Source organism: Phaethon lepturus, unplaced genomic scaffold, assembly GCF_000687285.1.
Source record: "Phaethon lepturus isolate BGI_N335 unplaced genomic scaffold, ASM68728v1 scaffold8986, whole genome shotgun sequence".
NCBI lineage: Eukaryota > Metazoa > Chordata > Aves > Phaethontiformes > Phaethontidae > Phaethon > Phaethon lepturus.
Window position 1 is genome coordinate 45,324 of NW_010546893.1, and position 15,954 is coordinate 61,277.

General features: G+C 41.0%; 1 protein-coding gene across 1 annotated transcript in view; it reads left to right on the top strand.

Annotated features, from left to right (window-relative positions):
- MYLK3 (myosin light chain kinase 3) overlaps positions 1-15,608 on the top strand; it is a 21,314-nt gene extending 5,706 nt beyond the window's left edge. The window contains exons 4-14 of the mRNA XM_010289451.1: positions 1-166; positions 2,994-3,565; positions 5,323-5,428; positions 6,564-6,657; positions 6,952-7,061; positions 8,348-8,489; positions 9,581-9,651; positions 11,139-11,267; positions 12,350-12,502; positions 14,380-14,512; positions 15,537-15,608. The exon at positions 1-166 is cut by the window's left edge and continues 60 nt beyond it. Coding sequence (XP_010287753.1) covers positions 1-166; positions 2,994-3,565; positions 5,323-5,428; positions 6,564-6,657; positions 6,952-7,061; positions 8,348-8,489; positions 9,581-9,651; positions 11,139-11,267; positions 12,350-12,502; positions 14,380-14,512; positions 15,537-15,608 — 1,748 coding nt within the window. The remainder of the gene's footprint in view (positions 167-2,993; positions 3,566-5,322; positions 5,429-6,563; positions 6,658-6,951; positions 7,062-8,347; positions 8,490-9,580; positions 9,652-11,138; positions 11,268-12,349; positions 12,503-14,379; positions 14,513-15,536) is intronic.
- The last annotated feature ends 346 nt before the right edge of the window (positions 15,609-15,954 follow it).

The following is a 15,954-nucleotide window of genomic DNA, read 5'->3' on the forward strand; positions in this document are numbered from 1 at the left end:
ATACGAACAGAGCCTCACACTTAGATGAGTGCCACAGGCAGCTTGTTCATCAGAAACTCAGAGAAACTGAAAACAAACTTCCATTGTTGAGTGCGGCATCCCGGGAAGCTGTGCCCTCCACATCCCAGGCTATATCTGACGCAGGGTGTGAAGTGACACATACCAGGTAATGGCCTCGCTGGTAGCTTTCTGTGTGATGTTGAAACCATTTCATGTGTTAAAAGGGAAAAAGGAAAGCCAGATTATTAAAGGAGGCAGCTCCTGCTGAGGTATGATCCAGGGGAAAAAAAGCCATACGAGGATAGCAAGTGGTGAAACTTTACAAATGGTTAAGGCAAAAAACCTAAAGCAGCAAGGGCCCTCTGTAAATCTGTATGAAGCCAAGGAGTCAGAGGGCTAGACGTATTGGAGATTTTTTAATATGATCCGGGCTTCTGTGTATTAGAGATAGAAAGGGGTAGTTGGACGTTTATAAACCACTCACTCCTTTCCAACTCCTCTTTCTATAACCATGGGGTGAAAGGAATTTGACATATTTACTAATACAAAAGTAAACAACTTGTTTTGCTTGCTGGCCTTGGTGTTTTTGTGGGTTTTTTAATGCTTTGGTCACCTAAAGATGCAACGAGATTGTTCATTTTATTAATCTCTATTAGCCTAATCTTTTCCTTATATAGGTGTTTTGTAATATGTCTTTCATAATACATTTCCTTTAGAATTATTTATTTAGGATTTGATTTTAATTCAATTTATTTAAATTTTAAAAAGGCCATACAGCAAAAAAAGAACAAAACCCCACAACTAAAAAACCCCTACCAGCCAAACCGCAACAGATGGAAAGTCTGTGGCAAGTTGTAACTGCCATGCTTTCTCTGTCTGGGCCGTTGGATATAAAGTTGTTTATATAGGTGTATGTGTGTTTCTATGGGTGATAGACACACACACACACACACGTATATATATGTACGCTACTTTGTGGGACGAATTTCCCCATTGCTCATGTGTACAAATCAGTGTCTGAAGCCCAGACAAGAATATGACACTACTTTTGTGTATGCGTAATTTAATTCGAAAACTTTGAATTTGTAGCGGTACTTGTGAATACAGGTTGGACACTTAAATCTTCCCGTGCAGGGGTAAGTGTCTACTGGGATTGCAGGACTCTTTTAAAAAAAAAAAAAAAGTGAATGAAGAATAAATTGCTAAAATGGATGAAAGTTGTCCTGATGTCAGCACATAGGCTTCACAAGGGAAAGGGCTCGTTGCGAAGGTTGGCGTACTGGGATATTTTTCTCCTAAGAGGCTGAGTGTAAGGACGTGGCAGGAGTAAGTAGAAGCTTTCACCACTGTGGCCTCTTTTTCAAACATTCAGGAACAGCTTTGTGTACAATTTACAGAGACTGTTAGCTCTAAATTGGTTGCTGTATCAACACTAAGAAAAGAGGGACCTCCCTGTATTTTCCCTGTGGGTTTCAGGCTCTGGCTGGTGAGCCATGGGCACTGTGCTTCACCCGCTGGAGCGGGTCGGTCCCAGCTGCCTGCTGGAGCGCTGCCTCGGAGGCTCCGCCGGTGCTGTACTTCGAGTGTGGCTCAAGGTGTTTGTGAAGCAGCGGAGGAACAGTTGCTGTTCATGATGTGCCAGGTGGTGAACCTGGAGACAGGCAGCAGCTGGCTGGTTTGGACAGGGGGGTGTCTGAGCCCCAAAGACTTTGGTTTGGGAAGGAGGAAGGCTGACAGATAACTGGAGGACAGAACCTAGAGTAAACCCCAGGGGAAGCTGCAGCCTTCCTGCACAGGCTACTTATTATGCTTTTGTGTGTGAAGTCACACGAGGGTGGTAAATGCCTCTCTAAAACGAACGCAACTTCTAATGAAGTCTGTAAGCCCACGCAGAAGCGTCAAAAGAACATTGTGTTCCCCTGCTTGGAGAAATGCCCAAGAGTCCTGCCGAGTTCAGGCTTGTCTAGATAGCCGTGGAAAAGTGTTTGCTCAGAGCTGTGTTCAGCTGCCCCGATAGCTTACTCCGGTGCAGCTTAGATTTATAGCACAATGCAAGGGTGTTAAAGGTGCTGAAAATGAGACACTTCAGACTCTTGTTATGCAAAAGCAGAAACATTTTCTTCTAGAACATGTTTTGTAATAAGGTCGCTCCACTGAAAGAGGCAATAACTTTTGTGAAAATTAGGTACGTTCTCTCCTAGACATCAGAAATGTTCTTTAGTTGCTGTTGCATAGAATCTACTTTACAACTTCACAAGTTTCAGTTCAGCTTCACTGAAATCAGTGTGCTCCTGACAGTTGGAGCAGTAACAGTTGACTCAAAAATTATCACACAAATGTCTTTGATGGATTTTAGTAGCATAGAGAATTGGTTTTAACCCGTATTCTTTTTAGGCAACACGAGGGAAAAGCTTTATTAAACTTTTCCAGTAACCAGAATGCCAAGGAAAATAGTATTGATGGAGTGAGAGAGTTTATGAAAGTTACATTTTTAACAGAAAGCTGTGGAAGGAATGCTGTCTCATCAGAAGACACAAACACAGATGTTTGAGTGTGCAAGTCTGCCAGCTAGAAGAGAACTGGGATAGATGCAAGCCTTTGGATTTGTAGAGCCGTATGAGCAATCGGTCATTTAGATAATTAGCCAGTAATTAGTGAAGGCAATCACTACCCCCTCTATGCCCAGATGAGTGGTGTTTTATTAGACCAACTATAATAGCTGCAAAAAGTGAGTGAGCTTTCAAATGTGGGATTAACAGTTTGCAGTGTGAGAGGCAGGCGTATACACAGATGAGAACACAGAAGAAGTATCAGCAAGCTTTTTGATACTCTACACGTAGTGTTGTGAGTATTTACTAAGAGGATTGAACGGTTAGATTTCTTTAATACTGGAGAAATCTCTGGTTTCAGAAGCTTACAGACTTTTCTTCCCCCACAAAGTTACAAAAGCAAGGCTAGTCATCTGCATAAAATGTCAACCATTTGCTCCGCAGGATATCCATCAATGTACATATGACTGAAATGAAAGAAAAGATTGAGATGACCAAAGAAGGAAACTTAAATGATCACAGAGGTAAAAGTCCCAAAGTAAAATTCCCATCCTCCACAGCAACGGAAGTGGAAGGAGTCAAAGAGTTGTCTGACAAATTGAAACTTCAACAGAGTCCTAAAAACGTCAGCACTGAGCCAAATCAAGAAGTGAAAGGGGAGAATAAGCAAAACGAACTTGCACCTCAAACAGGGAAGCAACAGCCATTACTGAGCAAGACCAAACCAGGTAAAAAGGCTGAAGAGAAATCAGAATTAAAATGCAAGCCCGTAACCTCACAGAATACCTCTGCAAAGGAGCCTGTGAAAGATCTGGGGGGAGAAGTGAAAATCCATCAAGAAACAGCAAAAGCAGAAGAATCCCTGACAGATACCAACTGTGAGAAGAGAGAATCTGAGTCTGCTTCTTCAGGGGGAAGTGAAAATGATGCTTGTCAGTGTACAGGCATGGCAACAGAGAAGACGAAGTCATTGCAAGCTAGCAAAGAGCTTCCCACGCAGGATGAAATGATCATTGGTAAGTTGCTTGTGGTTACTCTTGGAAGCTTTTACGTTGAGGATTTTATGCTACTCGTGTGTGTTAGTTATACAGTAATAGCTGGAGCAGTGCTCAGTAGACCACCTGCGTCTTTTTTTTTTGCCATGGGTACCTTTGTCTATGTAAAAAACAAGTGAATTAACATTTGTACAAATTCTTTTAATAGTAATTTTCCTTTTGAAGTGTGTTTTGGGAAAAAAGTTTCTTTAACATAAAATTGGGTGAATTTGGAAAAAAATCCATTTTCTTTAGATTAAGCATTTATTCCTTAAGATAGAGTATGCAAACCATACTTTAGCAACCATGGACTGGAGATCCAGAGAGCAGCAAAATATTGCAGGAAGAGTATCTTGATGTGGTCTTTGTTGCGTCATTGGCCATAGATCTCTGCTCAGTTACTGTGTGAACGCTCGATTGCATTGTTTCAGGGAGTAATCTCTCCTGGTAGCGTAAGTATGTGTGTGTCCCAGGACGTACGTACATGGGTAGATGTCCGGAGCTGGATCTGTCTTTCTCAGCAGTGGCTGGAGATTAGTCGAATATGTGTTAAATTGTAGCCCAAGATAATCTGGAGATTAATTGTAAAATTGCTTTGAATGGGGGACACCAAAAGTGAGTTTATGGAAGCTTTACCCTAGAAAAACTTGGATGTTAAATGTGTCATAGTTAACTGATCTAGCTTGCCACAAACTGATTAAACTTAATAGTTGTAATGTTAATGTTTGCAGCTTTAACTTGGGCGTTGTCTGCAAAAATCTTGCAGACAGGAGAAACTTCCTGATTTTGCCAATAACTGTCATAGTTTATCAGTGCTGTGTATTTGTGCTCGTCTTTCCAGCTGCCATAGAATGATTAAAAGAAGATGGAAGTGTAATTTATTCAAACTTCCAGATACTTTTTTCAGGTGACCTCTTCTATTAATGCATAAACCGAGATGTTGGTGTGTTCAGTGTTAAAAAAAGGGTTGAGGTTCAGGAGGTGGGATCCTATTCTCAGTTCTGGGCCTTTATTCTTCATCTGTATAAGGGTGTTAGCAGTAAAAGTCCCTCACTTGAAGTAACAGGTTTTGGATATTTTCAGCATCTCCCTTCTTACGGCTAGCTGCAAATGCAATGGTTATTTTACTTGCATGCCACTCTAAAAATAGTGAAGGAATCGCATGCTTGATGTTATCCACATATTATCCACATACTTCAGTGCTTGTCTGAATTCCTAGTCGAAGAAAAAATGATGGCCTAGTAGAGGAACATGAGGCAAAGAGAAGAGTTGGGAGAGAGGGTAGTGCACTTCAGTACGAAGCGCTGTTTTGGGTGTTTGCCCGAGCAGCTTGCCGGCAGCAGTCAGAGGCTGGCTTGTCCAGGTGTCTGTGTTGGCCCTCGGTGTTTCCCCCTTAGAGCCCCACAGCCACAGAAACGCTGAGAGCTGAGGTCGGGGAGGAGCCGTGTGTGCGCCTTGGTGGTCCCGGCTCTGCGTCAGCAGTGCCTGTCTGAGAAACTGGGCTCATCCCTTGAGGAACAGCTATGCTGCAGGTGGGGGAAACAGAAGCATGTGGTTTTATGGAGCGGTGGGTACTGGGAGCACTGGGAGCACGGAAGGCAGCTGAGACTTCTCATTACACTTAGCGAACACAACAAGGTGATGTGCACGTCCTGTGGATTGAAGTCATTGGTGTTAGGGAAGTGACACTGAGTGATGTGTGCAGAAACGTCTCAGTGACCAGCTTGTCTCGTCTTTAGATGACAGCCCTTCTCCTCCGGCTCCTTTCGAACATCGCATAGTGAGTGTCAAGCAAACAGAGGTGACAGCGTGCTACTTGGTGTGCCATCATGAAGTACTGGGAGGGTAAGTCTCCCTGTCCCTAATGCTGTACTGCTGGTGGTGGCTAAGGCATGGAGAAATGCAGTTAGCTGGAGAGCTAGAGCTATCTTCTTCAGGTGGCTCCAGGGTGTGCGTGGGTGAAGCACATACAAGCCCACTGCAGCCAGAGTAAGCAGGTTCATCCTTGAGACCTTTTGGGCTATCATAGTTGTTGGGCTCCTTGTACCAATTTTTGTTGTTGATTTTTGGTGTGTGTGTGGGGCGTATCGCTTAGATACCTTGGTTTCTGCCCCAGTTCCATTTTCAGATGCCTGACCGTGATCTTGGGTGACTTTTTTGCATTTGTTATAATAGTCTGGGCCATGGCTGGTGTCATGAGAAAAACCTGTAACCTTCAGGCAGACAGATTCATGAGCATTTGAAGTCAGCAAAGCCTATTAGGTCAGGCAGCTTCCAAAATCTTTTTTCCGTGCTGAACTGCAAGTTAAAGAAAACTAAGGGCGAAGTTATAATTATTTTGACCTTACGTTTAGTTTTCACTCATAGGAAGTCTGCAGCTGCTTCAGCCTTTGTATGCTTGTATCCTTACTTATCTGACAAGAAGGTTTGATTTACAGGCTGATCCAAGTACAAATATGGCTTAATAAGTGTAAGCCTGATGATGCAATAGCAGAAAGATGGTGTTTAGATATCATCCCAAGGGGCATTAACATATCTGGGTGACACGGGGGAGAATTTACAACACGCAAGAAATGCAGTCTGTGGAGTGGCTACAGTTACTGGTCTTACAGTCATTTAAAAAGTTATGAGATCAGGACAGAAATATCCTTGTTAATATACCCACTAACGCATCACCGAAGGACAGCAAGCGGGTACAGTTACAGAACCGAAAAAGAATATCATCGGGTCATCATACCGCAGTGAAAGGTAGTAATATGAAGGGGGCGTAATATTTTAATGTAAGCACTGAACAACTGGCTGGAAAGATAAAACTAATCCTTCATAAGCTGAGAGAAAGAGGAGATTCATGCTGCTGGCCACCTGATTCTGTTCACTTTGTACTGCGCTATTTTTAATCGGCAGTAAGAATAGTTGTATGAACAGCTTCTGCAGTGAGCTGTGCTGAGCCGCTTTCCCATCTTTTCCTTGGTATCAACAGGGGACGTTTTGGGCAAGTTCACAAGTGCACGGAAAGATCAACTGGTCTCAACCTGGCAGCCAAAATCATAAAAGTGAAAGGAGCGAAAGAGAGGGTAACTATGTTGCTGTGAACCCAAGCGAGCACACTCTAAACCTGGCCTCACTGCAAGCACCTTAACACCGCTCCCCTGAATTGGCCCATAAGAGGCAACTTGTTGGGTACTATCAAATACTGTAAAATCTGTCCTAGTAAGTCGCAGCTTGGACTTTGGATGGCTGTTTGTGATTAAACCTTCTGTCTGCATGAGATCTGTGGTATAGGTGTTACTGGATTTTACAAATAATTTTATTTGGAAACACTGGAATTTAAGGAGCATATTTTGCTCAGTTCTTTATTATTTTTTCAGGAGGAAGTAAAAAATGAAATTAACATCATGAACCAATTAAACCACGTGAATCTGATCCAGCTTTATGATGCTTTTGAAGCCAAAAATAATATCACTCTTATCATGGAATAGTAAGTTTAAATGATCTTTTTGGGAATTGTCAGATGTTTGGGTTTTCTCAGGTCACTAAAGAAAATAGGGAATGATAATTCCGAGGTGTGAAGACGACCTGGGTGGTTTTCCAGCCCCAGAGAGAGTTGATTTCACTTTCAGAAGGAAAAAAATACATGTTTTAACAGTAATTTCTTCAGGTTAAAAATCATATATTTGGCAAGGTTACAGTTTAAACAAAGGGTAGGAAGGGCAGCCATCTTCAAGAGTATGAATGAAATTACAAGATTGTTTGTGAGCAGAACTGCACTATGGTTCATTTTTCTTTTAAGTTTAACTTACAGGCCCCAACATTGTCCCTAGCTACCAAATTACATAAAAGTGTTGTGGGTAAATAAAATCACTTATTAGGGAGAGAGTGAAGGTGACAGACCCAGACAAGAGGAGTGAGATATTTTCAGTAGAATTAGAAAAGACATGGAGAAGGTAGGAAGATGATTAGTTGTATGCATGGTCTGCTTCCTTGGAATAATTTTAGGATTAGTAAAAATGCCTCCCCAATGGGAAGCTAAATAAGAATATTGATCTATACCAAATATGGAATTCACAAAAGGGAGATTTCGTGATGCCCACCTGCTGCCTTTTCTGCGTAGTGGCATACTGCTTTACAAAAACCTGAAGTTTTATAACCTAAAAACTGAGTTTCTGCTAGAGAACTAATTGTTAATGACATAAAGGAAAGAAGAATACAAAATGAAATAGCAAATATAAATATGATAAGACATTTAAAATGTGTATATTGAAATGAACACCTGAAGTTTTTACCTTGTAAAACCTTGTCAGAGCTGTATGTCTGATGTAATTTTCTTTTAATTTTTGTGCAGAATTAAGTCTAGTTGTCAGCTCATGTAAAATAACTTTCAGTTTGAGAAGTTTCATTTAGTAAACTTTATAGGTTGAAGATTTATTTTCTCTAAGACTACTAACATGAGCAATGAATAGATACTTTGATACTCCCCGGGTTCTCCAGGTCGCCATTGGATCACCAGGTCGTGTGGGCTTGGGTTTGACATATATCCCCCCCGAAACGTTACTGACAACTTTTCTATTTTTGAATTTAGATTCATACTTAATTTCATACTCAGGAATAAGTCTCTTGAAGCCGTTGAGACTACTGATACACTTTATATTGGGTGTGGTGTTAGGACCCTTGCTAAATTAGAGAGCCTAAGTTCCTAACTTGGAAATAAATTGAGCTAATGAGGAATTTTAGGGTTTTTAATACTTTTCTATGTCAAAATTTTAGTCTTGATGGTGGTGAATTATTTGACCGGATCACAGATGAAAACTACAATCTAACTGAGTTGGATGCAATCCTATTTACCAGACAGATTTGTGAAGGAGTCCACTACTTGCACCAGCATTATATTCTCCATTTAGATCTCAAGGTCAGTAGTTCATACTCTCCGCTCTTTAGCGGTGCCATGTTTGGACCACCACGGAGTCTGTAATTACATGAGTCATTTCTCATTTCATGGACTTACATCCTAAAGAAATAGAGTTACTTAATTCAATAGCCACAATGAATGGAGCTCTAGAGATTCATGACCTTTTTTTTTTTTTTTTTTGCAATGTCTATTTGGTAGCTTGCTTAGAATAGTGAAATGAACAGGAGTCTGTGGTTTTGCCTCTCTCAAATCAGAAGCTTTTCATTCTGTGTGGAATTAAACAATGCCCTTTTGTCATCAATGAAAAAACACACCCAAAAACCTCTTTGACTAGAAATGCCTGCAGTCTTCCCTCCCCTTCTCCCTACCCCCTTGTAACTGTATTCAAATACCTATTCAATCATCTTCCTATTGTTTGTACTTTTTACTGCCTGGAACTGAACTGCAGTAAAATTACAATGTTTTCCTAGTGGCCCCTTAATAACGGATCTTTTTGAACAGAAATACCAACTGATTTTTTTTTTTCCTGCTTGTTTATGCAGTGCCTTACACAAATTACACCTGGCTGGCCTGTAGACAGTTCTGCAGTTGTGATAAGTTTGGACACCATCGTCCCCCTCACCTCCCACCTCCCCACCCCCCTGGCCCTTGGAAAATATCCTCATTGGAAAAAGCAAATTTTTGCCTGTGTGGGCAAACCAAAGGATGTATTTGATATGTTTCTTGTGGCTTTTTGTGGAATTACTTTTATACTTAAGGAGTAAATCCTGTGGGTGAGCCTCAGCCATCAGTCTGCCCCTATTGTTTTACACAGGGGGGCTGTTCTATTTCAAAATCTGTTTGTCATCTAGGGTGAAATACAGGACTATTGTTATACAGGAACAGAAGTTAAACTTCTTTATGGGAGGTCCGAAACCAAACCTTTTGCTAATTCAGTACACCAGTCAAATACTTGTCTCCCATGATAGGAATAGAAGGAAAAGTATTATATTAAAAATGATCATTAAAATCTCGGAGTCTTTTATACTCCTTTGCTAGTTCTCTCTCTGTGTCATACATTTAACTCAAAATACCCTCTTCTCTTTTTGTAGCCTGAAAACATACTATGTGTAAATCACACAGGAAACCAGATTAAAATTATTGACTTTGGATTAGCAAGGAGGTAAGAGAGTACAGTTACAAATTTATTTTAAAAAACAAAACCAATACAAGCCCACAGACCTCTGATGTGTTTTTGGTGGTCTTGTGGGGGTGGGAGTAGTGTCTTGTGTGTTTTGGTGGCTCTAAAGTAAGTAATTCTGCTATGTGAATGAGCTAAGCAGTATGCTGCTGCAGGCAGGAGTTTTCTGCTGTGTGCATTAATTATCTAATTGCTTTTTCAAATAACCTTTCTGTTGGATAAATGTATACTGCTGTTCTCATTATCTCAAAATTATTCCCCATGTAGAGCTTTTACTCTAGGGACTCCATGAAGGCTCTCAGAGACTTCTTGACTGCTGGGTTTTATTGTGCAGCTTCTAGTTGTGGAAATTAATCTGCTGAAGTCTTTACGTAGATAAATTGATTGAAGGGGGGAAAAAAAGCTACATGTTTGAGCCATCCCATATGAAACAGGAAACCCGCAGAGAAATACGGACTTTTCTCAATCTTTTACTTTGCTTGCATGAGTTTGTTAAAGGAAAGCTGTGAGAGCATGAGTCAGTTCCCCCAGAATAAAAAAGGAGTTACTCCTGTTAGTATAACAGTAAGAACAACATTTCTCTATTTCTTTTCTAAACCCTTTGAGGCTTTTCTTAAGCCAAAACCTGGTACATTCATGCATATATGTACCTCTGTGTGTGTATGTAAATATCTGTCCAGGGACTTTTTTCTTTTAGAAGTATTTTATGAAAACAGAAATGGATGCACTGAGGGTTTTTTGGGTGTGTTGTTTTTTGTGGGTTTTGTTGTTTTTTTTTTTTTTAAATTGGGAGGGTAAAGATGCAAACTTCTACTAAAGCAGTTTTGAAAACAAGATCTTCCAGGAAATGGACATCTAAAAGCAATGCTTTAGATGTAACTCCAGCTGCCATCAGCGACAATTATTACTGGTTCAGTTTGTAACCTTTCGCTTTTAAGCAGTAGAACAGAGTAATTTTCTCCCTTTATGGGATCACTATTTAACTTGTTACCAAGCCCAAATAATCCTCTTCAGGGTCCCACCTTAGCAGTGCTCATATCTGTTATACAGACCTTTACCCTGTGCTCTAGCTGGGTACATCCCACTAAGCAAATGCTCTCCAAACCTGTTTTAATGGAAGCTGCTTTATTTGCTTGGTGTTGGACAACATCTACTGGAAGGCATCCTGTGGAGCCTGGCAGAGTAAAGCTGCTATCGCTCTGTGGGGGAGGCCTTTGCAGGTTTTATCGCCCTTGGTCTTCCTTCTGGTTTTGCTCTGGCCACGGGATAGCTGATGGTCACATGAAGTCACAGCAAAATTCACCAGTTTATTTTTTAAAGACCTTAATGCTATCCTGATTGCCTGGGTGAGTCTGCTATGCTCCCTCTGCCATGCTTGCATGGCAAAAAGCCACACCTTGATTTTTACAAATGTAAGACGTGTTCCCCAGCCTGCTCTCAGCAGTGATGTTTTTCTCTTTCTGGTAAAGGTACCAACCTCGTGAGAAACTGAAGGTTAATTTTGGAACTCCAGAGTTCTTGGCTCCTGAAGTGGTGAACTATGACTTTGTTTCCTTCCCAACAGACATGTGGAGTGTAGGAGTCATCACATATATGTTGTGAGTAACCCTGTAAGGGGTCGTGGCGATGGCACCAAAGGCTCAGCAAGAGCATGCCAGTGGAGGGTATAAGCAGAGCAGGAATGCAGCAACCACTGAGCCCATCTGGCTGTGATTCCTCCTAATTCATTCTGTTAAAAAAAATCCCAGCCTTAAATGCAGAGGCACCTTGCTGTGTGTACAAAGTCTCTAAAAACCAAATAATCCTTTTGATAAATATGCAAATGTTGTTCTTCTTTACTGCCTTATTAGCAAGGTAAAATGGGTCAGGTCTTTTTTTAACTCGGAGCAGTTCCCCAAAGCATGTCAGAATTTTCATTTTGATTGTGTTTCTGAGTACTTGAATTAATTTGCAAATCTGCAATCTGATCAGTCTAGTAGCTTGGAGTTGCTGTGCATCTGCACAGAGGAATTAATGTTAGGTGTTCGGCCATGGGTCTAAAAAATGTCATGTCACAAATAGGGCTATAACTTGTCTCTGATATGTGGATGGCGGCCACAGATGGTCTGTCTGTCCGAAGTCTCTGCCTTCCCATGAGCTGACTTTGCATCCCAGAATCTTTCACAGATGCTTTCTGTGAACTGGATAAATTTCTGGTTTAAACTTGTATGTTAGCCAAAACCCAACTGAATGAAGTAATAAATGACTGAAGCAATAAATCTTGGCTTAGAGACTAATTGGAAAAAGCATGCTATTGTTCAGAATTCTGTTTAATTTAAGCCAAATACGGATATGGGCCTTGATTTAGGAAAGCTTTTGAGTCCCCCTAGCTTTCTTAGCTGGGAAAGCACTGAAGTATGTACCTAGATCCCCACTGAATTAATTTTCTTGGGGGTCTATTAACAGTGCTCCCTGATGTAGCTGACTGAACAGCTAGAGAATAACACTAACATTACAACGTTTTATTGCAGCGAACTGTTGGCTGATATGGGCAGGGATTGAGAAGTGGAACTCTCCCATAGCTGAGAGTCTTTCCTTTCTGTAAGAGATGAACAATTATAAAGCAGAGGATTTGTAGAAGGAAAAAATCTATCTTGCGTATAATAATAATTACTCATCTCCTTCCCATTCTTTCTTTAAGGCTTAGTGGCTTGTCCCCATTCCTGGGAGAAACTGATGCAGAGACAATGAATTACGTAGTCAATTGCAGCTGGGATTTTGATGCAGAAGCATTTGAACAGCTATCGGAGGAAGCTAAAGACTTTATTTCCAGACTACTCGTGAAGGAGAAAAGGTACCTCTTTGCTTGTGAGGACAGCAGCACCTAATGACATGAAGTTCCTCCTAGCCAACTGTTTGGATTGCAACCAACAATGAGAACATACTGTGTGACATTTTTGTATGCTGTTTCTGTGCTTGCTGGGCAGTTCCTCAGTGATTCAAAAGGCCCCTATGTAAAAGGAAAATGTCTGTGTACCTTGACTGCAGAAAGTTGCTTTTCACAGTAGCATCAATACAGGCAGAACAGAGGAAATCTGGAAGGATTTGCTCTGTAGGAATCTGTCTTTAGTATTCCTTCTCCAAGAAAAAGCTATTTCTGTTGTTACTTTGGATTCTCACAAGCCCTGACACAAACTGCAGAAATGTCTCTTGAATGCCATGGAGGACAAATGGAAACTGCAGCTGTGAAAACTGTGCATTGTTCTCTTCTAAAGTGGTCTACATGCCTTTGGTAGATATTAAGGAGCATTTGGGACTTAACTTTGCATGTGGCTTCTCAGTCTTGACTCCACTGAAATAAAAAGTGATTGCACATATGAAACAACAGGAGAGAATGAGGATGATACTGATGTCAGACTATGGCTATGGGGTTGGGTAAGTGAGTAGGGAAATCCTCTTGCTGAGTAGTGATACAAAACTAATGAAAACAGGAAATATGTATACAGTAAAACAGATTGTGTGTTCGAGGGGAATTCAAAGGAGTGCTTAGTATATTAACAACTTCCAGATCATTACCTCAACCAGACAAATCAGTTCTAGTACTAATTACATTTTGAACAATAAGTCATATGAAAAGCTAATAAACTGAACTTTAGTATATTGCCAGCAGGAGACAACAAAGGGTTTTCTCTCAGACTGTGATGATGATTTGCTATGAGATTGTAAACTTTGCTTTGGAGTCTTCCATTCTTCTCTGCAATGGGAATAGGGACTCCAGAGGGACACTATGCGAAGTCCGGTTAGAAGCTGTGAATGAAATGACTGTGCAAGAAGAGAGTGGTGTTAGTGAGATGCAAAGAGCAATAATTAGTAGGCCCAGTTGTTCACAAGGTATATGGACAGCCTCCGCTCTCTTACAGACTGGGCACCTTTGCCATGTTGGGACGGTAGGTCTGGCCTTGTGCAAGAGCTGTACCTGCCTCCCCTGACTACTGAAATCAGGTGCAAGCGGGTAGGAGTCATCTTTTCATCATCTTGTCAGTGACAGCTCAGGCAAAGCTCAGGAGCTAGGCATAGGCTTTTGTTTTGCAAAAAGGCAAATTAAACCTTTTTTTTTTTTTTTTAACACCTCTCCCTCAAGATTTCCTCTATTATCATATATTTCTCAAAGCTTTTTGGGTAGGCCTTCACATTTGGGCCTATTGTTGAATGTCAGGATATAATGTATGCTTGATTTGATCCATGGTTAGGGTGAATAGACAATTTTGCTTTTTAAATATAAGGCACAGAATAAGCCTGCACTATCAGGACAGACAGATAACACCACAAATATTATTCTTCTGTATGCACTGAATCTCTTCGCAAAGTTCTGCCTTCACATAACCAAATGATAAATAAACTGATGAATCTGTACTGGCTGCTTCTTCAAAGGAAAAAAAACCAAACCCCAAATTGAAACCCTAAAAAGGCAGAATACAGTATTTAACCACAGCTCAGTCAACCTGCTGCAGACCCACGAACAGCTTTTCACAGCACCCACCCCTTACACTGGAGAGTGCAGGGTGTCATTAGGATCCTAGGCACTGAGATGAACAGCATCTCAGGAAGCATCTCCACTCGTGTTGATTCATTTAAGGCAGTTTCTTTATCAATGATATTGAGGAGCACAGGACACTGAGAAAATGGCATTGAGGGTGGCTGGATTTACATGGCAGATTTCTTCTCCTGCAGCTGCCGGATGAGTGCAACACAGTGTCTGAAGCACGAGTGGTTGAACAATCTACCTGCCAAAGCCAAGAAGTCCAAGCTTCGCCTGAAGTCCCAGTTGTTGCTGCAGAGTTACATGGCTCACAGAAAATGGAAGGTAAATAGACAAAGTCTGGCAAATCTACTTCCAGAGGGAAAATCAGCTTAACACAGGCAGAGCCATTCCCTCCTTTTTTGTATGTTGCCTCACTTTTGCCCACAGCTGCCTTTCTTGTAAATATTGAGTTTGGTAACTCCATTTCCAGTTGTAAACTGGGTTTTTTTTTCTCCTTCAGAATGATATTGCTCCTATTTCTAGCGAGTTTGGTTTCAATTTTTACTCCTCCTGATTGGTGTTTAGAAGTTGTACATTTTTTTTCTTTACAAGATCAGAGACTTCAGATGCTACTTAGCGTATATTAAATGTTCTTTCTGTTCATACTGGAGAGCTTTTTTACCATTGACAACAGTTGCATTGTTCTGTTGCCACTATGGTGTAGAGATACAACATAAGGCAGTTTTCGGCCTCCCACTGCAGAGAGTAGAAGTGTGGGAGAAAGAAAAAATTGCGCTAAAAACCATCCAGAGAACTCTTCTGGACCTTTCTGATCACCCTATGCTCCTTCAGAACAAAATTTTATATGAAGAAGTGATAGAGAATTTCTACTGGAGTCTCTATTGGACTGTAGAGAATTGATCCTTAAAGGTAAACACAGTGATCTTCGTACAAATAAGCCTGTGGAAATCTGAGGAAAACTCAGTGAGGACCATTTCCTTTTCTTTTGTCACTGGAGAGTTGTAATTGCTTGCCAAGGAGTTAAACCAGAGGCTTACACTTTTTCTGCTCCTGGACTCCAACTGTTTGGTTGCAGACTTCTGCACTTGAATTTTAAAAAATACATTATCTAAAGACATATCACTATACAATTCGTAGTACTGCTGCAGAAGTTCACAGTACCAGCAGTCTGTTCTGCAGTAATCAGTAACTCCCCAGCACAAAGCTGTTCCGCACTGCAACACACACAAGGTGTGGGTCACCAGAAGTAAATGGATTTACTAAGAAGAAAAATCCATGTCAGCCATAGAAAAAGTCCTTTACCTCAGTTGCACTCACACTTGGGACTGTTCTGTTTTGTTCACAGAAACATTTTTACGTGGTGGCTGCTGCTAACAGGCTGAAGAGATTTCAGAGTATGTCTGTCAAGCTTGCATAAGCCTGTATGAAGCATTACCACTCTTGGAGATGAACATGAAACCATAGGAGAAGGACTCAGTATCTTCAGTGATTTCTACCCCTTTGTTTTATAACATAAGGTTTTGGGTCTGTCCTCCTCAAATATTATGCGTGTTAGTACTAAGGTTCCAGAATTGCCTCAAAGGAAGAAGCACTGAAATAATTTCGAAAAGCGGAAGCTACTTCGTTTGTTTTTACAAGTTTTTAGTTGTTGTACATAGTGATGGCAAATATGGCTGTTCTTGGGGCTGACTTCTTGCTGAAGGCTTTGATTCTGCAGAGTATTGTTGATGTGTTTACACCATAAAACACCTTGTCAGTTTTCT